The 24,168-nt window shown below is 42.9% G+C and overlaps 1 protein-coding gene across 9 annotated transcripts in view; it reads left to right on the top strand.

The window, feature by feature from the left end:
• Position 1: 1 nt before the first annotated feature.
• The window catches only part of RMI1 (RecQ mediated genome instability 1), a 147,392-nt gene continuing 123,225 nt past the window's right edge, over positions 2 to 24,168 (top strand). For 3 of the 9 annotated variants that reach the window (XR_009867696.1, XR_009867695.1, XR_009867697.1), the window contains exons 1-2: positions 12 to 225; positions 6,767 to 6,826. Coding sequence is in view for 2 of the 9 variants with exons in the window: in XM_062208621.1 (XP_062064605.1) it covers positions 17,951 to 18,104; positions 20,499 to 22,387 (2,043 nt within the window). In the remaining 7 variants the exon portion in view is untranslated. Of the gene's footprint in view, positions 226 to 6,766; positions 6,827 to 17,799; positions 18,105 to 20,498; positions 23,125 to 24,168 lie in introns of those variants that run through there. The other 6 variants (XR_009867693.1, XR_009867694.1, XM_062208622.1 and 3 more) reach the window with 5 other exon arrangements.

The following is a 24,168-nucleotide window of genomic DNA, read 5'->3' as shown; positions in this document are numbered from 1 at the left end:
CTCGTTCACGCGCACAGGGAGGGGGCGGCGCAGGGGCGTCTTCGAGGCAGAAGGCGTCTTTCGGGATTGGGGGAGGGGCTGGAGCGCGCGGGAAATCGGGCGGGAAGAGGCAAAAAAAAAAAAAAAAAAAAAAAAAGCGTTCGGGGCCTCGCCGGGCCGAATGCCGTGCTCACCGTTGCGGGCCCGCGGAGCCGCTGTGGCGCGAGCGGACGGCGGGACGCCCAGGTCGGTGCTCGGCCCAGGTGGACGCCCCGGTTCCCACCGTCCCCACGTCGCGGGGTCCCCTTGCCTCCCCGGAACGCCCCCCGGCCGCGCCGGCTTGCGGGGCTGTGCGGGACGGGACCCCGGGGGCCCGGCCGGGTGTCCCGGCGGGAAGCAAGCGCGGGGCGAGCCCGAGTCCGGGCCGGCGTGTCCGCTCGGTCCTGGTTGGGGGCGCGGGGGGGAACCCAGGCTTTTTCTTCCCTTTCTGACGAGATTGTTCATTCTTTTCCTTGTTTTGAAGAACGCTGTGGAGGGGCTACTGTGTGGTGTCGTCGTAGCTTATTGCAGTTTCAGGAAGTCAATATCGCAGTCGTCTAAACTGGGTGCAGATGGCGGGAGCGCGTTGTGTGGGCATCGGAGTCGGGTTCCCTTCGCTCTTGCAGCGCCTGCCCGTGCCGGGGGACCGGGACCGTGTTGCAAGCAGACAAAACCCTCGCCCTCACTTAGGTTTCCTTTCCTGCGTGCTCCGCGTGCTCTCGCTTTGTGCTCGATTCCTTCTTTCTCAGCCCCGGGGCCCAAGGCTTGATGACTTCTTTTGTTCAGGCCCCTAAGGTCACTCTGAGTCTGTGACAGACCTGGGAAGTCGCCACCCTGAGTACCCGTTTTCCACGTCCTGAACGCCGCCTTGCACCTGCGGGCGCAAACTTGTTGAGGCAGAAAGATGTTAACATCTACACAAGGGCGCTAAACCCGCCGGGAGCAGAATACGTGTGTGTGTGTGTGTGTGTGTATATATATATATATATATATATATTTTTTTTTTTTTAGTTGCTGATGGGTTTGTGCTGATTCATTCTTGTTGCAACTTAATTCCTTTCTTCAACACTTTGCAAAATAGGATGCAGCAGCATCCTTTTAAATGCAGTGGTGACATCCATCCATCCATCCATTCTCTCCTTGCCTGATTGGGAAGAAAACCCTTGGATGGTTGTAGGGGAAATTGAGGACTTTATGATCAGCGTTTACATCTTGGGAAGGGAGTTAACAAATACAACTCAGGGATCACATCCGGTGTTGTGGAGCTTCTAGAAGTTCTCTTCAAGTGGCAGTGTAATTTTTCATATCATGCAGCCCCTACCATGAAGGCTGTGCAGTCTTGTTGGTGAAATTTAACTCACATTTTAGCTTTAAGATAGAAAATTCGGCTTTTTATGAAACGTTCAACCAAGAATTGATGCATGTTTGTAGGGGCTCAGGGATACTTGCATTTACAGTGATTTCCTGTGCCAATCAGGGCTGGCAACAGTTAATGCGATAAAATCTGTCATCAGAAATCTGGAACGTTTCACTGATACTGATGTGCATGTAAGTGGGACTGTAATCTTAGTACTTTCTTTGGAGTTAATGTTTCTGTTTCAGCCATCGTTTTCTGTGTTGATAATCAGACATGAGTAGGAATTCGAAGCGTGCCGTGCTGTGTAGGAGCCTTTGCCTCCCAATTGCACTGGACCTACTGGACCCTGACTGGTGAAAGCCATCAGCCTCCAGATGGCATTGTGATGGAGTTGGTTGTCCCATCAGTCCTTAACCTGTTTGTTTTCTTTCTTACCTCTTTTAACTTATTTTTTAAGTCTCTTTAAATAACAGGAGGTCTTTCTCCCATCCTTTCATTATTTAAATTGAGTTCCCCAGCAATATTGGGTGCTTTAGAAAGTTCATGGAAAACTGAAATTGACAGATAAGTTTATTTTGGTGTCAAAAAAAATCTGTGCAAAATCTTTTTGTAGTACGTATTTTCCATGAACTTTTTGCATACACCTGTGTTCATTCAAGGTCTTGCCAACTTGATTGATAATTGTAGCGGCTGATGTCCGGCATAATTAATTGGTATAAATGATAGCATGAAGCAGTGGTCATTTTGGACTCGTTGAATTTAGAACTAGTATTAGCAGTGGAATTTACTTTCTTTCAATAGGCTAATAGAATTGAGACTGTACATTAGCCAGCTGGATGATTATTTTTAACTACCATTTCCTGAGTTCCCCACTATGTACTAGGCCTGTGCTGGCAATTTGAAGTTTATTACAGCCTGTGGAGTAAATTATGGTTGTCTTTGTTTTATGGTGAGGGAATTAAGACTAAGAGAAGCCATGGTCCCAAGGTCACATAACAGAATCTTGTTTCAGACTCCCAAACCTATTCTTTTTTTTTTTTTTTTTTTACATTACATATGAAGGATCTTCAGGCAGTTCCTCTGATTACTTATTTCTGATTTCAATTATATATAAATGTTCCCTCCCTAATATTTAGAATACCTTCTCAAAATTGTGGAATTACCATGAAATCTATCCAATGGATGAAAATGCAAAGCTACCTTTAGGGAAAGATAATGGAAACATGGACTTGACTTAAATATTTGTTAGTGCTTTTAAATCTTAGCTGTTGGTGGAATGCTGCATAAAATGCCCCAAAGGATGGTCCTGCCACCTCTTTTTCTATGAAAAAAAATTGTAATATGAGACACTGATTGAAAATTAACCCATAAATCAAATATGCTTTAGTGGTGAGTGATAGAATTTTCCTACTCTATTCTGTTTGGTTCCTGCAGTCAAGATGTAGAATATAGATTAGTGTGGTCAGCCAAGTTTATCATGCAGAAAATGTTAATTAATTTTTAAAAATTAATCTTCTTTCCTGATTATAAATTAATGGGGATTAAGCTTTATATCTGGCTTTTTACTAACAAAATGTGAATGTGTTTTCGTGTCACTAAATAGTCCTTAATAATATTTCTTTAGAGTCCATAGCCTTCCATTTCATGGATGCAATGCAATCTATATGATTATTTTTTTTTTTTCTAATTTTGAACAGATTGTTTGTTCCACAATATAAAAACACAGTGATAAACATTCTGGCGCATACATCTTTGTTTTCATTTCTGATCGTTTCCTTAGCATTAGTTCTGAAAAGCAAAAGAAGTAGATTATTTTGTATGCACATAATATCGGTGTACAATTTAGAAACCATCTTTTCGTAATTTGTTTTTCTTTTCTTGGACAGTGGTGTTCTTGAGGGTGAGGGGCTGTTCTTTGTGTAATAGTGAATGGGAAATTGTACCGCCCTTGCTAACCTTTCCTTCAGAGCTGCTCCTACCTGCCGTGACTATGGTTACCAAATTTCTCCAGAAAGAGATGGATGAAAATGTTAAGTCTCTTAAGGACTAGATGCAAGTAATACAATTTACTTAATAATTTAAGGGTTTCAATTATAGAAGCTCAGTCTAAACTTTATAGTACAGACTTTATATAACACTTTTTCCATTTAATTAAACATCTTAATCAGCTTTCTAACCTATGAGGGAAAAATCCTATCATACATCATCTTTTTATTTGGATGGTTATGATTTGTATTTGGCTATAGCCATGTTCCAATCAATCATGCCATCTATTTTACTTTACTGTTAATTGAAGAATTCCGTGTAATATATGTGCATTTAATAGTTTCCCCTCCAGACTTCTTGACTTTTTGGTACAATACGTGAGAATAGTTATATTTGAATGCTTCTACAATATTAAGCATCTCTCATATTTGCTTGTGTTTTGCAGATGTCTTGGTTATCTTTTGGGGTTTTAGTCACTGGAGTTTTCTTTTATTGCTTGATTATGATAACATTACCATAAAATTACAGTATGTCAGTTAAAGAAGTTGAGATTCAAATCCTGGAGGGTAGTACTTGGAGATAATTTTATTAATTAGGACTGGCACATACTGATGGAACAATTTAGTTGTTGTGGTTTGCCAAGCAGTGTTTCTTAGAATTTGTCCAACTGTCAGCTGAGAGGAGTTTTTGTCAGTTGCCTTGTTCAGTAACACTTACAAAGAAGTACCTGTTTGGAATAAATAAAAATAAAATTAAAAATCATCTGATCCATTACTCTTAAAATACAGGAGTTTTGTTGTTGTTGTTGGTTTTAAAGATTTATTTTATTTATTTGAAAGAGTTGCAGAGAGAGGGAGAGAAAGAGAATAGAGAGATCTTTCATCTCCTGGTACACTCCCCAAATGGCTGCAACTACAGGACTGGGCCAGGCTGAAGCCAGGAGCCTGGAACTCCATCCAGGTTTCCCGCATGGCTGCAGGGGCCCAAGTGGTTGAGCCATCCTCCACTGCTCTCCCAGGGGCATTAGCATGGAGCTAGATTGGAAGTGGAGCAGCCACCAGGTGCTCATATTGGATGCCAGCATTGCAGGCAGCAGCTTAACCTTCTGTGCCACAATGCTAGCACCTTTAATCAGATTTTTAACTAATGGGTCATTTTGAATAAGGATCCAAATAAGATTGACATATTGGATTAGTCAGAATTTTATGTTAAAGGCAGTGAAAGACAGAATAGAGCACCCATCTACTGATTTTCTCCCTAAATACCCACAACAGCTGGAGTTAGGCTGGGACTGAAGCTGGGAGCCAGGAGCTCAAATTTATATTTCTCACCTGGGTGGCAGGAACCTAGTCACTTAAACTGTCACCACTGCCTCCTAGGGTCTGCACTGGCAGGGAAATAGAGTCAGGAATTGAACTCCCTTGGCCCTCTGATACAGGTTGTAGGCATCCTTAGCTGCTAGCCCAAACATGCTGCTCTCAAGTCTGTTTGCTTTATTTAAGGTTTACTTATTTGTTTGAAAGGTAGAGTTACAGAGAGAAAGGGACAGACAGAGAGATCTTCCATCTGCTGGTTCATTCCCCAAATGGCTGCAAGGGCCAGGGCTGGACCAGGTTGAAGCCAGGAGCCAGGAGCTTCATCATATGCTGTATTTCCAAGCAACTTGTAGGGAGCTAGATTAGAAGTGGAGCAGATGAGCCTTGAATTGGTGCTCATATGGAATGCCAGCATCACAGGCAGCTTAACCAACTGCCCCACAATGCTGGCCCCAAGTCTGTTCATTTTAATGGTGGTGTGTTTTAGAATGGCTGTTTATGTAAGTGAGTTTTATGTACAGTGGGGACTGGCTACACTTTCCCTTTGCACCTAAATCAACAGGGTAAAGAATGAAGTTACAGGAATGGAGATTAGCAGAGATCTGTTACTTGGTATGATCTTTTTTTTCTCTCTCTTTTAAAGATTTATTTGAAAGAGTAACAGAGATCTTCTATCCCCTGGTTTACTCCTCAAATGGCCACAACAGCCGGGGCTAGGCCAGGCTGAAACCAGGGACTCCATTCTGGTCTCCCACATGGATAACAAGGGCCCAAGTACTTGGGCCATTATCTGCTGCCTTCCCAGGGGCATTAGGAGGAAGCTGGATCAGAGACTCAAACTGGCAGTCCAGTATGGGATTCCTAGATGGCGTTCTGTTGTCGTAAGCACCATTATAACCTGTTGTGCCACAATGCTGGCCTCTCGGTATGATCTTATGGCTTAATCTTCATGCCTCAGTTTGTTCATCACTCATATAGTTAATAATACTCTTTCTATCACAAGTTATTACTTTGAGGTTAAGAAGTTTTAGTTTATTTTCAACAAACCATTATCTCCAGTTCTCTGTGTGTCTGTACCTGCTGGGAAATAGGATTCATCTCTCTAAAATTTGGCCTTGTTCATTTGATTTTATGTCTGGCCTTGGCCTTTTCAAATCGCAACTAGCCAGTCTTTCTTCCTTCTCCTGAAGTCTCAACAGTATTATCTCCTGGTATTTAACGAGGTCTAGGTAGAAAATAGCATATCTGTTATTCGGTTGCATATAATACTAAATTAGGGACCTGTACTGTATTCAAAGAGATTTATAGTACAAAAGATTCTGTGAGCACATTTATGCTTGATAAATAATTATACTTAATTTACTTAAGCAATTATAACTCTACTGAAGGTACACTTTGTCCTGATTTCAGTTTATCTGTTGATTGTCATCACCCTTTTTTTTTTGACAGGCAGAGTGGACAGTGAGAGAGAGAGACAGAGAGAAAGGTCTTCCTTTTTGCCGTTGGTTCACCCTCCAATGGCTGCTGCGGCCGGCGCATTGCGCTGATCCGAAGCCAGGAGCCAGGTGCTTCTCCTGGTCTCCCATGCGGGTGCAGGGCCCAAGGACTTGGGCCATCCTCCACTGCCTTCCCGGGCCATATCAGAGAGCTGGCCTGGAAGAGGGGCAACCGGGATAGAATCCGTTGCCCCAACTGGGACTAGAACCCGGTGTGCCGGCGCCGCAAGGTGGAGGATTAGCCTGTTAAGCCACGGCGCCGGCCTGATTGTCATCACCTTATCACAACACCTTTGAGAATGATTCTGGGTTTGCTTGCCTGCACTGTGGTGTTTAAATATTAATGGAGGCAGTAAGTACCCTACTGAATCAATGCAACAGAGTACAATACATGTAGCTTAATATCTGAGTTAGAAAAAAATGACAACAGATGCAGGAAAACAGCACTTTGGAAGTGTAGGTTATATAAGTACAGCTATCACAGTATTTGTAAATATGATGTCACTGTTTAATGGCTTCCTGGAATTGTGATTGGACATTTTAATAGGCCATGATTTTATTTAATTTTGTATTTTGGTGTTATTTTGTTTTAGGTCACTTAGGAAGCATACAACTGAATGTGGTTTATTCAATATGAGAGCATCTTTTGACTGGTGAGTTTAACCTGTACATGTTCATTGTTTTTATTTTGTATTAAAGATTTATTTATTTATTTGAAATTCAGAGGTACAGAGAGAGGAGAGACAGAAATCTTTCATCCACTGATTCACTCCCCAAATAGCCGGGACTGGGCCAGGCCAAAGCCAGGAACCAGGAGCTTCTTCTGGGTCTCCCACGTGGTTGCTGGAGCCCAAGTGGGCCATCTTCTGTTGCTTTCCCAGGAGCATTAGGAGGGAGTTGGATCAGAAGCAGAGCAGCTGGGACTTGAACTGGTATCCATATGTGAGGCTGGCACTGCAGATGGTGGCTTATTCCACTGTGCCACAGTACCAGCCCCTCGCATTCGTTGTTATTGTTGACATATTTAGACATTTCTACCATCTTTTTTTTTTTTTTTTTTTTTTTTTTTTTTTTTTTTTTTTTGACAGGCAGAGTGGACAGTGAGAGAGAGAGAGAGACAGAGAGAAAGGTCTTCCTTTGCCGTTGGTTCACCCTCTAATGGCCGCCGCGGTAGCGCGCTGCGGCCGGCGCACCGCGCTGTTCCGATGGCAGGAGCCAGGTGCTTCTCCTGGTCTCCCATGGGGTGCAGAGCCCAAGCACTTGGGCCATCCTCCACTGCACTCCCTGGCCACAGCAGAGAGCTGGCCTGGAAGAGGGGCAACCGGGACAGGATTGGTGCCCCGACCGAGACTAGAACCCGGTGTGCCGGCGCCGCAAGGCGGAGGATTAGCCTGTTGAGCCACAGCGCCGGCCCATTTCTACCATCTTATTTATTATTTCTATTTATAACATTTTTCTACTCCTTTTGTGCTATATATTGTTTTCTTTATGTCTTGCTCAACTATGGTGAAAGCTAATTATTATATTTCTTTTAGTATTTACCCTTTTTTCTTATCAAAGCATTATTTGTATTCAGTAAAACTTAGACTTTTGGTATATAGTTCCATGGGTTTTGATAATGGCATAATGGCTATGTCATTTTGTGTGCCCACTAGCAAGGTATGAGAATTCCAGAACTTTTACAGTGAGGTTTTAAAATGATATGTCAAAACACATTTATTTTATTTGAATGACATAGAGAGGCAGAGACAAACAAATCTTCCATCTACTGGTTTACTCCCCCAATACTAGAAATGGCCTAGGCTGGACCAGGCAGGAGCCAGGAGCTTGGAACTCAATCCAGATCTCCCACATGTGTGTGAACCGTCACCTGCTCAGGATGTGCCATCTCAGAGTGCACATTAGCAGGAAGCTGCAATGGGAAGAAGAGTCAAGACTTGAACTTAGGCATTCCTATATGGGATTTGGGAATCCCAAGCAGGATCTTAACTGCTGCACCAAACAGGCTGGTTGGTTATTTATTTATTTAAGATTTATTTTATTTATTTGGAAAGCAGACTTACAGAGAGAGAAGGGGAGAGTCAGAGAGAGATCGTCCTTCTGCTGGTTTACTTCCCAAATGGCCACAATGGTGATGGCTGGGCCAGGCTGAAGCCAGGAGCCAGGAATTCCATCTGGGTCTCCCATGTGGGTGGCAGGATCTCAAGTAGTTGGACCATCTTCCTTTGCTTTCCCAGGTGTGTTAGCAGGGAGCTGCATCAGAAGTGGCTCAGGGACAGATGCCAGGGTGTAGTAGGTTAGGCCTCACCTGTGGCATCGGCATGCTATGTGGGCACTCGTTTGAGTGCTAGCTGCTCTTTTCCTTTCTGGTAGTCTGGGAAAGCAGTGGAAGATGACCCAAATGCTTGGACCCCTTGCACCCACGTGGGAGACCCAGAAGAAGTTCCTGGCTCCTGGCTCCTAGCTCCTGGCTCCAGATCTGCCTAGCTCCGGCCATTGCAGCCATCTGGGGAGTGAGCCAACAAATGGAAGACTTCTCTCTCTCTCTGTGTGTGTCTCCCTCTTTGTCTGTAACTCTGCCTCTCAAATAAATTAATTAATTAAAAAAAAAAAAAGAAGTGGTATAGTCAGGACTCAAATCGGTGCTCATATAGGATGCCAACATCACAGGCTATGGCTTAACTTGCAGTGCACAAAGCCGTCCCATTATTTTTTATTTTAACTATTCTAAATGTATTTCACTTCCTTAACATCTAACAATATTCAGCATCTTTGCATCTGTTTGACATCTGCATCTTTTTTTGTGAAGCATCTATTCAAATCTTTTGGTCATTTTATTATTTTATTTGTTTAAAAGGCAGAGCATCAGAGAAAGGGAGAGGAAGGGGAGAAAAAGAGAGCAAATGAGTGAGCAAGCTTCCATTCTCTGCTTCACTCCTCAGATGGCCACAATAGTCAGATCTGGGCCAGCCTGAAACCGGGAATTCCACCCTGGTCTCCTACATGGGCGGCAGGGCCCTAAATATCTGGGCTATCTTCGGCTGCCTTCCCAGACACATTAGCAAGAAGCTGAATTGAAAAGCAGAGCAGCTGGGTCTGGAACCAATGCTTTGGTATGGGCTGCCAGCATCACAGGCAGTGGCCAAACTGACTGCGCCACAGCCCCGGATATAGGTGTCTTAACCACAAGGCCAACCACCTGCCCCTATTTTGTTTTTTGATACTGACCACTCTAAAAGATGTGAGGTGAACTCTCACTGTGGTTTTCACTTGAGAGAGGGAGGGAGAACGAGACAGATAAGAGAGAACTTCTGTCTGTTGGTACACTCCCCAAATGCCTGCAACAGCCAGCACTGGGCCAGGCCAAAGCTGGGAACCAGGAACTTACTTCGGGTCTCTCTCACTGATGGCAAGGACCTAACTAGTTGAGCCCTCACCCGCTGCCTCTCAGAATGCTAGAATGGAGCCAGGCACTCTGATGACGGATGCAGGTATCCTGAGTAGCTGTTTAGCTGCTGCATCAGATGCCCACCCCACATTGTTGGTTTTAACTTTTGTTTCTTGTGTTTTATTTATTTGAAAGGCAGAGACAGAGATCTTAATGTCCACAATGATCAGGGCTGAACTCAGGAGCTCAGAACTCAATCCGAGTCTCTCCTGTGGATGGCAGGCACCCAAGTACTTGGATTATCACTTGCTCCCTCCCACAGTGTAAATCAGCAGGAAGCTGGAATCTGGAGAGGATTTGGGACTTGAGCTCTGGCCACTCTGGTAGGGGATACGGGTGTCCCAAGTAGCTGCTGCTGCTACTACTTTATCTTTTTTAAAAAACAATTTATTTATTTGAAAGGCAGAGTTACAGGGAGAGAGAAGGAGAGAGAGAAAGGGAGATCTTCCATCTGCTGGTTCTCTCCCCAGATGGCTGGGATTGGGACAGGCCAAAGCCAGGAGCCTAGAACTCCTTCCAGGTCTCCTACATGGGTGCAAGAGTCCAAGCATCTTCTACTGCTTTCCCAGGGACCTTAGCAGGGAGCTAGATCAGAAGTGGAGCAGCTGCTACTTGAAGCTCATAGGGGATGCTGGTGTAGAAGGTGCCAGCTTAACTCACTGTGCCATAACACTGTCCCCCCCACAAGTAACTTCTTAGTTGCTATGGCAAACATCCCTTTGGTTTTGATTTATGTTTCTCTTAATGGTCAGTGATGTTGAACATCTTTTCAAGTACTTGTTAGTCATTTCTACATCTCTTTAGAGAAACGTAAGGTCTGTTGCCCACTTTTAGAACTTTTAGATTTTTTAAAATGACACATAATATATGTACATATTTATGAGGTACAGTAAGAATTTGATACATGAAAACAATGTTTAATGATCAAATCAGGGTGATTAGTGTTTTCATTTTCTTAAACATTTTTCATTTCTATGTATTGGGAACCTCTAGAGGCATCATTTATAGTTATTTTGAAATGCATCACGGCCAGTGTTGTGGTATGGCAGATAAAGCTGCTGCCTGCAACGACGGCATCCCAAATGGGTGCTAATTCCAGCCCTGGCTGCTCCATTTCCGATCCAGCTCCCTGCTAATGCACCTGGGAGAGCAGTAGTACCCGGAGAGCACCTGGGCCCTTGTACCCGCATGGGAGACCCAGAAGAAGCTCTTGGCTCCTGGCTTTGATCTGGCCCAGCCTTTGGCCGTTGTGGCCATTTGGGGAGTGAACCAGCATATGGAAGCTCTCTCTGTCTCTCCCTCTATTTCTGTAACTCTGCCTTTCAAATAAATCTAAAAATGAATAAATGAATACATCATAAAATGCAGACTAATATTTAACCCTACTATGCTATAGAACACCAGAACAAATCTCTCCTGTTTAGCTGTGTTGTGCATCCTGTTATCTAGGTTCTCTTAGTTCCCTCCTCTCTTCCCTTCCTGGGCTCAAGTGACCACTATTCTGTTCTCTTCTGAGATTTTTTTTTTTAGCTTCTATATACCTACCTTATTTTAATCAAGATGATGTCCTCCCGTTCCATCTACATTGCCACAAATGAAAGAATTTCATCCCCTTTGAAGAATGAATTATATATATAAATATATATATATATATATAGAAAGAGAGAGATGTATATATATTTAGAGAGAGATGTATATAGATATATGTCTGTGACATTTTCTTTATCCTTTCATCCATTGATGGATACATTGGTTGATTCCATATGTTGGCTGTTGTGAATAGTGCTGCCATGGGAGTGTGAGTATGTATCCCTTTGATAATAATGATTTCATTTCCTTTAGGTAGTTAGCTAGCTGGATCATATGGTAGTTCTATTTTTAGTTCTCTGAGAAACCTCCTTTGTTGTTTTCCTTGATGGCTGTACTAACCCCTAATAGTGTACAGGGTTTCTGATTCTCCAAGTCCTCACCAACATTTATTTTTTTCTTTCTTTATTGTTTTTTAAAATATTGACCACCCTAACAGCTGTAACAGTTGTAATCATTGTGGCTTTGATTTACGTTATTACTCTTCAGTTATGTTGAGCACTTTCATGTGCCTGATGGCCATTTGTATATCTTTGGAGAAATGTCTTTTAAAGACCTTTGCCTACTTATTTGCTTTTTTGTTACCAAGTTGAGTTTTATATGTATGTATACTATTTACTATTATATACATTTATTAATATATATGTTGCATATTAACCTGTCATCTGATATGTAGTTTGCAGATATTTTCTCCCATTCTGTGGATTTTTATTCTGTTGATTGTATGTATCCTTTTTTTTAAGTTTTTAAAGTCCCATTTGTCTGTTTTTGCTTCTGTTATCTGTACTTCATGATGCCTGTTTTCTTCTAGTTTTATAGTTTCAGGTGTAATCTTCAGATCTTTAATCTGTTTTAATTTTTTTTTTTTTTTTTACTTTTTGACAGGCAGAGTGGCTAGTGAGAGAGAGAGGCAGAGAGAAAGGTCTTCCTTTTGCTATTGGTTCACCCTCCAATGGCCGCCGTGGCTGGCGCGCTGCGGCCGGTGCACCGTGCTATTCCGAAGGCAGGAGCCAGGTGCTTCTCCCAGTCTCCCATGGTGTGCAGGACCCAACCACTTGGGCCATCCTCCACTGCACTCCTGGGCCACAGCAGAGAGCTGGACTGGAAGAGTGGCAACCGGGACAGAATCCGGCGCCCCAACCGGGACTAGAACCTGGTGTGCCGGCGCCACTAGATCTTGGGCCGGCGCCGTGGCTCATTAGGCTAATCCTCCACCTGCAGCGCCAGCACCCTGGGTTCTAGTCCCGGTCGGGGCGCCGGATTCTGTCCTGGTTGCCCCTCTTCCAGTCCAGCTCTCTGCTGTGGCCCGGGAGTGCAGTGGAGGATGGCCCAAGTCCTTGGGCCCTGCACCTGCATGGGAGACCAGGAGAAGCACCTGGCTCCTGGCTTCGGATCAGCGCAGTGCGCCAGCCGCAGCGGGCATTGGAGGTTGAACCAACGGTAAAGGAAGACCTTTCTGTCTCTCTCTCTCTCTCTCACTGTCCACTCTGCCTGTAAAAAAAAAAAAAAAAGATAGATCTTCTACCTATTGGCTTATTCCCCAGATGTCTGTAACAGCCAGTGCTGGGCCAGGCCAAAGCCAGGAGCCTGGAACTCCATCCAGGTTTCCCATGTGGGTGGCAGGAACCTGTCCTTGAGCCATCACCTGCTGCCTCGCAGTAAGCTGGATTGGAAGCAGAGGCAGGACTTGAACCCAGGTGCTCTGATACGGGGTACATGGATCTCAGCCAGCAGTTTAACTGCTGCACCACAGTGCCTACCATCCTACTTTTAATCCCCTGTTCTGTGAACTTTTTGAAGTATTTTTGTGTGTATTCCATGTGTGAATTAGGCTCAGGGCAGCTCTGCTCCCTCCATAAGCTACAGGTTGCTGTTGTGAGGTACAATTTTTGGCCCAGTTCTGGCAAGGAATCTGTTTCCAGCCTTCTGCCCCATGCATGGCGTAGTAGACTCTAGAGCTTTTGGAATGTTGGCTACATTGTTTTCTTTTCCTGCAGGCTGCATTACTTTAGTGCCCAATTAGTTTTGTCTAGTTTATTACAGATCCTTCTAGATGTCTTTGATGAGTTTGTAAGTGTATAAGCATGTGCTTACTTCTGTCTAATTTGTATATATAATTTATATATAGAAGTTAGCATGCCATATAGCCTGTTCAATATTTTGCTTTCCTTTTTTACCAAGAAGGTTGAAGGCATTTCTATTTGATAAATCAGGAAGCTTGTGAAAGAAGCTTGATTTCTTGGTTTCTTTGTTAAAAAGACATACTGATGGGGCCGGCGCTGTGGTGTAGTAGGTTAATCCTCTGTCTGCGGCATCGGCATCTCATATAGGCGCCGGGTTCTAGTCCCGGTTGCCCCTCTTCCAGTCCAGCTCTCTGCTGTGGCCCCGGGAGTGCAGTGGAGGATGGCCCAAGTGCTTGGCCCTGCACCCGCATGGGAGACCAGGAGAAGCACCAGGTTCCTGGCTTCAGATTGGCATAGTTCCGGCCGTTGTGGCCACCTGGGGAGTGAACCAGTGGAAGAAGACCTTTCTCTCTGTCTCTCCCTCTCACTGCCTGTAACTCTACCTCTCAAAATAAATAAATAAATAAAATAAAAATCTTAAAAAAAAGACTGATTTCATATATTTCAAACTCTACATAGTTTATTTTCTTTACAACAGGCAGGGACCTTTCCTACCTTTGAATTTTTTAAAAAAAAGATTTATTTTGTTTATTTGAAAGGCAGAGTTACAGAGAGAGAGAGGGAGAGACAGAAGTTTTCCATCCGCTGGTTTATTCCACAGATGGCTGCAATGGCCAGAAGCTAGGAGCTTCTTCCGGGTCTCCCACATGGATACAGGGGCCCAAACACTTGGGCCATCTTCTACTGCTGTAGCAGAGAGCTGGATCAGAAGTGGAGCAGCTGGGACTCCAACTGGAACTCATATGGGATGCCAGCATCACGGGTGGTAGTTTTACCCACAATGCCATGACACCAGTCCCACCTTTGAATTTTTATGTTGTTTTCCATAATACATTTATTTTTATTTTTATTTATTTATTTATTATTTTTGACAGGCAGAGTGGACAGGGAGAGAGAGACAGAGAGAAAGGTCTTCCTTTTTGCCGTTGGTTTACCCTCCAATGGCTGCCGCGGTAGTGCTCTGTGGCCGGCGCACCGCGCTGATCCGATGGCAGGAGCCAGGTGCTTATCCTGGTCTCCCATGGGGTGCAGGGCCAAGCACTTGGGCCATCCTCCACTGCACTCCCTGGCCACAGCAGAGAGCTGGCCTGGAAGAGGGGCAACCGGGACAGGATCGGTGCCCCGACCGGGACTAGAACCCGGTGTGCCGGCGCCGCAAGGCGGAGGATTAGCCTAGTGAGCTGTGGCGCCAGCCTTCCATAATACATTTTTAAAAGATTTATTTATTTACTTGAGAAACAAGAGTTACAGAGAGAGGGAGAGAGAGAGACAGGTCTTCCATCCACAGGTTCACTCTTCACATGGCTGCAATAGCCAGAGCTGAGCCAATTCAAAGCCAGGAGCCAGGAGCTTCTTCAAGGTCTCCCATGCAGGTGCAGGGGCCTAAGCACTTGGCCCATCTTCCATTGCTTTCCCAGGCCATCAACAGGGAGATAGATTGGAAGCGGAGTAGCTGGGATTTGAACCAGCGCCCATATGAGATGCCAGTGCTGCAGGTGGATGCTTAACCTACTACACCACAGTGCCAGCCCCTTCCACATATAATTTAAAATAGTCTCATTTTCTTTGATGGAAAGATTCATCAGTTGTGTAATTGTAATAACCTTAACTTCCCCATCTTCTTTAAATTTTTTTTAAAGATTTATTTATTTGAATAGCAGAGTTAGAGAGAGAAGGAAGTCTTCCATCCTATGATTCACTCCCCAATGGCCGCAACGGCCGGAGGTGTGGTCAACCTGAAGCCAGGAGCCAGGAGCTTCTTCTGGGTCTCCCACGCAGGTGCAGGGACCCAAATATTTGGGCCGTCTTCTGCTTTCCTAGGCCATCAGCAGAAAGCTGGATCAGAAGTGGAGCAGCTGGGACCTGAACTGGCACCCATATGGGATGATGGCACTGCAGGCAGTGGCTTTACCTACTACGGTCCTGTCTTCTTTAAATTTTAACCTTTCTTTAAATTAAATGAATGTTTGTAGATTCCTGAGAGCTGTATGCTTCCATGTCCTCTTTTTTGGACTGTTTAAAAAATTTTAATGGTAGCGAGCACTTACATCCCATTTGCCATGTACCAGTAGTATATATAGCAGCAAAGTGGAAGAAAAGTTTAGAGGCATAATAGGAATTCTTGTCACTAAGAAATATGAAAGGATATTTAGTTTGCAGCTTTTCTCAGGCACATGCCACATTTCTTTCTTTTTTTTTTAATGTCATTTTCCTACAGTCTTTTTTTCTTTTTTTTTTGACAGGCAGAGTGGATAGTGAGAGAGAGACAGAGAGAAAGGTCTTCCTTTTTGCCGTTAGTTCACCCTCCAATGGCCGCTGCGGCCGGTGCATCTTGCTGATCCGAAGGCAGGAGCCAGGCGCTTCTCCCGGTCTCCCATGTGGGTGCAGGGCCCAAGCACTTGGGCCATCCTCCACTGCTTTCCTGGGCCATAGCAGAGAGCTGGCCTGGAAGAGGGGCAACCGGGATAGAATCCGGCGCCCCAACCGGGACTAGAACCCGGTGTGCCGGCGCCGCAAGGCGGAGGATTAGCCTGCTATGTCATGGTGCCGGCTGTGCTACATTTCTTTCAGCTGTTTTTTGGGATGCAGTGTGAAATAACTTTGTTGCTACAGCAGTAGCTTAAGGTGAGCTCTATTAGCATTTTCAGCATTTAAGCTCCTACAGTCTCAAGTAAGTGCATTATTTCTTTCATTGAGAACTTTTAAAAAGTGTCAGTTCACTAATTTCAGGGTTATGTAGGACTTTATCCAATGTAGGAAACATTTAACCTAAAATAACAATAACTATAGTTTTTGTGTGACTGCTTTTTTTCAAGTGCTGTAATAGGTGCTCTAATAATAGTTTACATTTACTAAGTTCTTATTATGTGCAAGGTGCTACTTTTCCCCATACTAATTTAATCATAATAAGCCTATGAGAGAAGTGCTATTCTTCTCATTTTACAGGTCATATAAGTAGGGTACCTTGATGTTGAGTAACTTGTTTGGAGTTACAGAATCTGAAAGTGAAAGTTAGGCCCTGGAGTTATATTCTGAATCACTGCATCAAACATGTTTTTTCCATGTTCTTTTGAGGTAAGTATGAGGCTGATTCAAAAAGTTTAATTAAAAGATGAATTAAAAGATGAGTTTATTTTGGTACAAAAAATGTTATATTTGTGTATACAAGAGATCTTCAAAAAGTTCATGTGTATTTTTAAAAAACTGCAGGGCCGGTGTTGTGGTGTAGTAGGTAAAGCTGCTGACTATGATGCCAGCATCCCACGTGGGTGCCCGTTTTGTGTCCTGGCTGCTCCACTTCTGATCCAGCTCCTTGCTTGGGAAAAGCAGAAGAGAATAACCCAAATACTTTGGCCCCTGCCACCCATGTGGGAGAACTGCAAGAAGCACCTAGCTTCGGCTTGGCCCAGCCCTGGCCATTGTGGCCATCTGGGTGATGAACCAGCGAATGGAAGATCTCTCTCCCTCTCCCTCTCCCTCTCCCTCTCCCTCTCCCTCTCCCTCTCCCTCACCCTCACCCTCGCCATCACCATTGCCTTCTCCCTCACTCTCGCTCTTTCTGTCCCTCTCTCCATGTAACTCTTTCAAATAAATGTCTTTTTTTAAAGATTTATTTTATTTTTAGTGAAAGAGTTATAGAGGGAGAGGTGAGGGCAAGGTGTGAGAGAGAGAGAGAGCAGTCTTCCATTTGCTGGTTCACTCCCAAATGACCACAACACACAGGCCTGGTCCAGGCTGAAGCCAGGAGCCAGGAGCTTCATCTGGGTCTCCCACGTGGGTACAGGGTTCCAAGGACTGGGGCCATCCTCCACTGCTTTCCCATGCGTATTAGCAGGGAGCTGGATGGGAAGTGGAGCAGCCAGGACTGGAACCAGTGCTGCAGGCAGCAGCTTTACCTGCTGCACTACAGCACCAGCCCCAAGTAAATCTTTGAAAAAAAAAAAGAAAAAAGAATGGCTGGTGCCGTGGCTCAACAGGCTAATCCTCCGCCTAGCGGCGCCGGCACACAGGGTTCTAGTCCCGGTCGGGGCGCCAGATTCTGTTCCGGTTGCCCCTCTTCCAGGCCAGCTCTCTGCTGTGGCCAGGGAGTGCAGTGGAGGATGGCCCAAGTGGTTGGGTCCTGCACCCCATGGGAGACCAGGATAAGCAACTGGCTCCTGCCTTCGGAACAGCACGGTGTGCCGGCCGCAGTGCGCCAGCCGCGACGGCCATTGGAGGGTGGACCAACGGCAAAAGGAAGACCTTTCTCTCTGTCTCTCTCTCACTGTCCACTCTGCCTGTCAAAAAGTAAAAAAAAAAAAAAAGAAAAAGAAAAAACTGATGGATTTCAAAATATTTTATACCATAATAAATAACTCCTAATTCTATTTTCTCATAAACTTTTTAAAGTACACTTGTATATAGATAGGGAAACAGGCTTAGAGGGAGTGTAACTTTCTCAGAATATCTTGTTTTTGTTAACTCACTCCAAACCTCATGTTTTTATTCTATTTTTGCTTCCACTGAACCCTGACTGATAACAGGACTCTGGAAAACTGTACCATCACACTGTTGCCCTCATGAAAGCAGGCCAGGGATTCTTTCTAAAGCTTCATCTTAGCACCCTTGCTGCTTACCTCGCAGGGCCATTTCTGAGCAGTAGAGCTATCAGGAACGCCACTGAACAGCCAGTTCCAAATCCTGTCGTCAGAGTCCCTGCTACTGTTCCAAGTGGTCAGTTTTCTTATGGGCTCATTAAAATGTTAATAAATGTTGTCTCTTCTATCCTCTTCTGTAGAAGGAACAAAGTATGTTTTTGTGAATATGTGATTGATCGGTCTTGAGTGTTTTGCTAGTGCTTTACCATACTGATAAATCAGAAGCAAATATATTTTCCTGGCTGGACTCTCAAGAATATTTTGCCTAGCAATATGTTTTATATTAGTTCAAAGTCTACTATTACAGCTGTAACTTTATCCTTAGATCACATATTTAAGTGCTAAATGACCAAACATAAGTGGCATAAGTTTTAATAGCGTTGAATATAGAATTGTGGATGTGAAAACAATCTTAGTGAACGTTGTATCTTCACTGAACTTTACTTTTTGATTTTATTTATTTATTTTTTTAAAGGCAGAGAGAGAATCTGAATCAGATAGAGATAGATCCTTTGCTGAGTCAGTTCCCAAATGCCCACAGCAGCGAGGTCAAAGCCAGGAACTCAGAATTCAGTCTCGGTCTCCCCAGGTGTGTAGTAGTGACCTAGATACTTGAGCCATCATTTGCTGCCCCTCATGATTTGCATTAGCAGGAAGCTGGATTGGAAGTGGAGGAGGTGGGCTCCAAGCCTGGGCATTCTGAAATGGGGTACAGGTGTCCCAAGTGGTATCTTTTTTTTTTAACTTTTATTTAATGAATATAAATTTCTAAAGTACAGCTTATGGATTACAATGGCTTCCCCCCGCCATAAGTTCCCTCCCACCCGCAACCCTCCCCTTTCCCGCTCCCTCTCCCCTTCCATTCACATCAAGATTCATTTTCAATTCTCTTTATATACAGAAGATCAGTTTAGTATATATTAAGTAAAGATTTCAACAGTTTGCCCCCACATAGCAACACAAAGTGAAAAAATACTGTTGGAGTACTAGTTATAGCATTAAATAACAGTGTACAGTGCATTAAAGACAGAGATCCTACATGATATTTTTTAAAAATTGGTTGATTTTCTGGCCAGCGCCGCGGCTCACTAGGCTAATCCTCCGCCTTGCGGCGCCGGCACACCGGGTTCTAGTCCCGGTCAGGGCACCGATCCTGTCCCGGTTGCCCCTCTTCCAGGCCAGCTCTCTGCTGTGGCCAGGGAGTGCAGTGGAGGATGGCCCAAGTGCTTGGGCCCTGCACCCCATGGGAGACCGGGAGAAGCACCTTGGTTCCTGCCATCGGATCAGCGCGGTGCGCCGGCCGCAGTGTGCCTACTGCGGCGGCCATTGGAGGGTGAACCAACGGCAAAAGGAAGACCTTTCTCTCTGTCTCTCTCTCACTGTCCACTCTGCCTGTAAAAAAAAAAAAAAAAAAAAAAAATTGGTTAATTTTCTATGCAATTTCCAATTTAACACCAGGGTTTTTTTTTTTTTTTTCATTTTCAATTATCTTTATATACAGAAGATCGATTCAGTATATACTAAGTAAAGATTTCATCAGTTTGCACCCACACAGAAACACAAAGTGTAAAAATACTGTTTTAGTACTAGTTATAGCATCACTTCACATTGGACAACACATTATGGACAGATCCCATATGAGACATAAGTACACAGTGACTCCTGTTGTTGACTGAACAATTTGACACTCTTGTTTATGGCGTCAGTAATCTCCCTAGGCTCTAGTCATGAGTTGACAAGGCTATGGAAGCCTTTAGAGTTCGCCGACTTTGATCTTATTCCGATAGGGTCATAGTCAAAGTGGAAGTTCTCTCCTCCCTTCAGAGAAAGGTACCTCCTTCTTTGATGGCCCCGTTCTTTCCACTGGGATCTCACTCGCAGAGATCTTTCATTTAGGTTTTCTTTTCTTTTTTTTTTTTTTGCCAGAGTGTCTTGGCTTTCCATGCCTAAAATACTCTCATGGGCTCTTCAGCCAGATCCAAATGCCTTAAGGGCTGATTCTGAGGCCAGAGTGCTATTTAGGATGTCTGCCATTCTCTTAACAGCTGTGCTGAATGCCCACCCCCTTAACCAAATTTTAAATTTCAAATGCTTAGAATTTGATTATCATGTTAATATAATAATTGTTGCTGAGTGTCTTTCATAAATCTGTATTCACGTAACCCTCACAACAACCCTGTAGGACAGATGCTGGAGATGAAAATACGGGGCTAGAGGAGGTGAGAAATCTGTTAGGTGACGTAGTTTAGTTTGTGATTTGACAGAGGCAGTTTTCACACATGTATCTGTCTGGAACCTTTCACTTTTCTCATTACACTAATTGGTTTCCTGTGGGGTTTGAATTTGGCCATGTAGAAGGTAAACAGTTTTCAGATGCTAAAGAGAAAAATATAAAGGGTACGGTTATACTTGTTTGTGCATTGTAGATAATTATAGAATTGTACTTAAATATATTATTTTTTGTTTTCAGGTAACAGAAGCATATTATTTTATTTAGAAGAAATGAGTGTAACTAGTATTGCATTAAGAGTTGAAACCTGGCTTTTAGCTACATGGCATGTTAAAGTGCCTCTAATGTGGCTGGAAGCTTGTATTAACTGGATCCAAGAAGAAAACAGTAATGTCAATTTGAGTCAGGCACAAATGAATAAACAAGTGTTTGAACAATGGCTACTTACGGATCTGAGAGATTTAGAGCATCCTCTTTTACCTGATGGTATTTTAGAAGTTCCAAAAGGAGAACTGAATGGATTCTATGCTCTTCAGATTAACTCCTTGGTTGATGTGAGCCAACCTGCATATTCCCAGATACAGAAGCTGAGAGGAAAGAATACAGCAAACGATCTAGTTACAGCTGAAACACAAGTAACCCAAAAACCTTGGGAAGCAAAACCTTCACGAATGTTGATGCTACAGCTAACTGATGGAATTATACAAATGCAGGGAATGGAGTATCAGACTATTCCAGCTCTTCATAGTAATCTTTCTCCAGGTACAAAAATTTTGATTCATGGAAACATTTCTTTCCGTCTTGGTGTTCTCTTATTGAAACCAGAGAATGTGAAAGTGTTAGGAGGTGAAGTTGATGCTCTGTTAGAAGAATATGCCCAAGAAACCGTACTTGCAAGATTACTTGGGGAACCTGATCCTGCAGTTGCAGTCATCCCAAGTAATTCAAACCAGAACATCCCCAGAGCTACAGATATTCTGGATCCTGCCTTAGGACCTTCTGATGAAGAACTCTTGGCAAGTCTTGATGAGAATGATGAGCTTACAGGAAATCATATCACCTCCTTGGAAAGATGTTTCAACTCAGGTAGTTCTTCAAATATTATTCCCATGGGACAGTCAAGTTCTGAACCAAAATCAAAGGAGAAACCACCAAAGCAGTCTATGCATTTCACTGATGAGGAATTAGATGACTTTTCATTGGAAGAGGCCTTGCTTTTAGAAGAAACTGTCCAGAAAGAACAGATGGATACTGAAGAATTGCAGCTGTTGGCTTTAAACAGAAACACAGATAGAAGTACAGAGAGGGTTTCACATAAACCTAATACTGCTAATAATTTTTCTTTGATTTGCAGAAATGGAAACAGTAGCTGGAATGAAAAAAATTTATCTGAACAAATGGCTAATGAAGACGAGTCTTTTGGTTGTCCATCTGCTAGAGACCAAAGTAGTAGTGTTTTTTCAGTACAGCATGATGTGCCCCTGACCCATGATTCTGCAAATAAATATGAGAACTCAGATGATAAAACAAAGCAAACCATTAGCAGTTCAGGTGGATACTCTTTGACAAATAAAATGTTAAACAGAGAGCTGCTCAACTGTGGACCGAGAAAGAGTTCACAAAGGTCTAAAGAAAATGATCATCATTTACAGACTCGTCCTTTAAGGTCATCAGTGAGTAACACTGATTCTTCTCTTGCCGTGGATTTGTATTCTCCACCCTTTAGCTATTTGTCCATTCTAATGGCCAGCAAATCAAAGGAAGTTGCAACTGTGAAAGTGAAAGCCTTTATTGTAACTTTAACTGGAAATCTCTCAAGTTCTGGTGGAGTTTGGAGTATAACTGCAAAGGTTTCTGATGGTACCGCGTATCTAGATGTAGACTTTGTAGATGAGATACTTACTAGTCTGATAGGGTTTTCAGTACTAGAAATGAAACGGTTAAAAAAGGATCCTCTTCAATACCAAAAGTTCCTGGAAGGTTTGCAGAAATGCCAGAGAGATTTAATAGATTTGTGCTGTGTCATGACTATTTCATATAATCCTTCATCATCTAAAGCAATGGTACTGGCGTTAGAAGATGTTAATGTGGAACACCTTGAGAGCCTGAAGAAGCGATTAAATAAATAAATTTACTAAGAATTGCATTAGAGAACAATTCAAGACAACAAGGAAATATTTAGAATTAAATTTGTTCACAATTTGTTGAAGCTTTCTGTCTGTAAAAAAGAAAAATAGCTGTCCCAATTTAATTTTGCAATGTTTATTTTGTTGTAGATGTAGGTTTTTTTAATAAATTAACTTTTTATACTAATTGTTCAATGAAGAAATGTAGTAATTTTTTGATCTGCCATTTAACGTAAGATAATTGCTAAAGTATTGAATTAGTGTTAACTGATGAATCATATTGATGAAAGTTATTTATAAATAGGATGTTTACTTCTGCGTTTAGTACCCAAAGTACTTGTTTATAGCCTTATTCTTAGGAAAAAAAAAAATTAGAATCCAGTGAATCAGAATACCAGGTCTCAAGATGCAGATTGCTTTGCTACTTTTTATTTTGCTGAATGTAAATATTTGTTTGGTATGTTTAATATAAATCTTGTTAACAAGTTACTATTTCATGATAATGTTGAATGATTTAAAAGCCTTATTTTCAAGGATAGTTTATTTTAAGTGGCTTTTTGAAAACTTGATTATTAATTTCCAGGAAACAGTTCATTTATTGGATTAAAATAAGGCACTTGTCTATAAATATTATCATCTTTCTAGGTATCTGTATATAAACCTTCCTTTAGTTTTGTTGTAAGTACTGAGTTTTTAAAAGGCTCTTTACAATTCTACTTTGCTGCTACAGAGTTATATTTAAAAAGCAGTTTTTACTTTTATCTTAAAACATTTAAAGTGTTGGATTTTAAATCATTAAACAATGCTTAAATAATAAAGTAAGACATTGTGTTTTTTTTAAAGATTTGTTTATTTATTTGAAAGGTAGAGTTACAGAGAGGCAGAGAGAGAAAGAGAGGTCTTTCATCTGCTGGTTCACTCCCTAGATGGCTGCAATGGCCATATCTGTGCCTATCTGAATCCAGGAGCCAGGCACAGCTTCCCGCTCTCCCATGCAGGTGCAGGGGCCCAAACACTTGGGCCATCTTCTACTTCTTTCTCAGACCATAGCAGAGAGCTGGATCAGAAGAGGAGCAGCCAGGATTCGAACCCGCACCCATATGGGATGCCGGCACTGCAGGCGGGGCTTTACTCGCTACACCACAGCATTGAGCCCTGTGCTTTATTTTAATGAAAGCAATGTAATAGCAAACAATTGAAAGTAAGATAAATAGACATAAAATATAGAAGAAAAGATAAAAAATTACTTTGCATTTTTGTTTGAAGCATGATAATCAGAGTTCAAAGCACACAAAATATAGATATTGCTGATACATGTTCTAATACTAGTCACATCTGTATGTGTATGTAGCTCTTTGACAACAAGAAATCTAAGTGGGATGGCATTATCTTTCATCCTCTTTTTTTCTAAATGTTCCTCTGTGTTCTGTCCCTGTGGATGGTGCTTGAAAACTGAGATGAGACCTTATTTCCTCTCTTGATATTCAGACTCTGAAGACTGGCTGTGGTACTCTTTTTTCAACCCATCACTCAGTGCTGTGATTTTGGTTCTGGTCTGGATTATTCCAGTGGTTTGCTAGTTGATCTTTATCTTGCCTTTAAATCTGCGATGATGCCAGAATGATCCTTCTAAAATATTTTTTTCTTACTTTTCAATATCAACCTTCTCCCTGCGACCTTACTGCCAAGGTGAAGTCTGAGCTCCTCTGATAGGTAAGGCCTTTTGTGTTCTGGCCTCTGATTTCACTGTAGTCTCATCTTACGCCATTACTCCCTGCCTACCT

The sequence above is a fragment of the Lepus europaeus genome, chromosome 12, assembly GCF_033115175.1.
Source record: "Lepus europaeus isolate LE1 chromosome 12, mLepTim1.pri, whole genome shotgun sequence".
Taxonomy (NCBI): domain Eukaryota; kingdom Metazoa; phylum Chordata; class Mammalia; order Lagomorpha; family Leporidae; genus Lepus; species Lepus europaeus.
The sequence above is the reverse complement of the archived record's forward strand: the minus strand, read 5'-3'. Positions and strand labels throughout refer to the sequence as shown.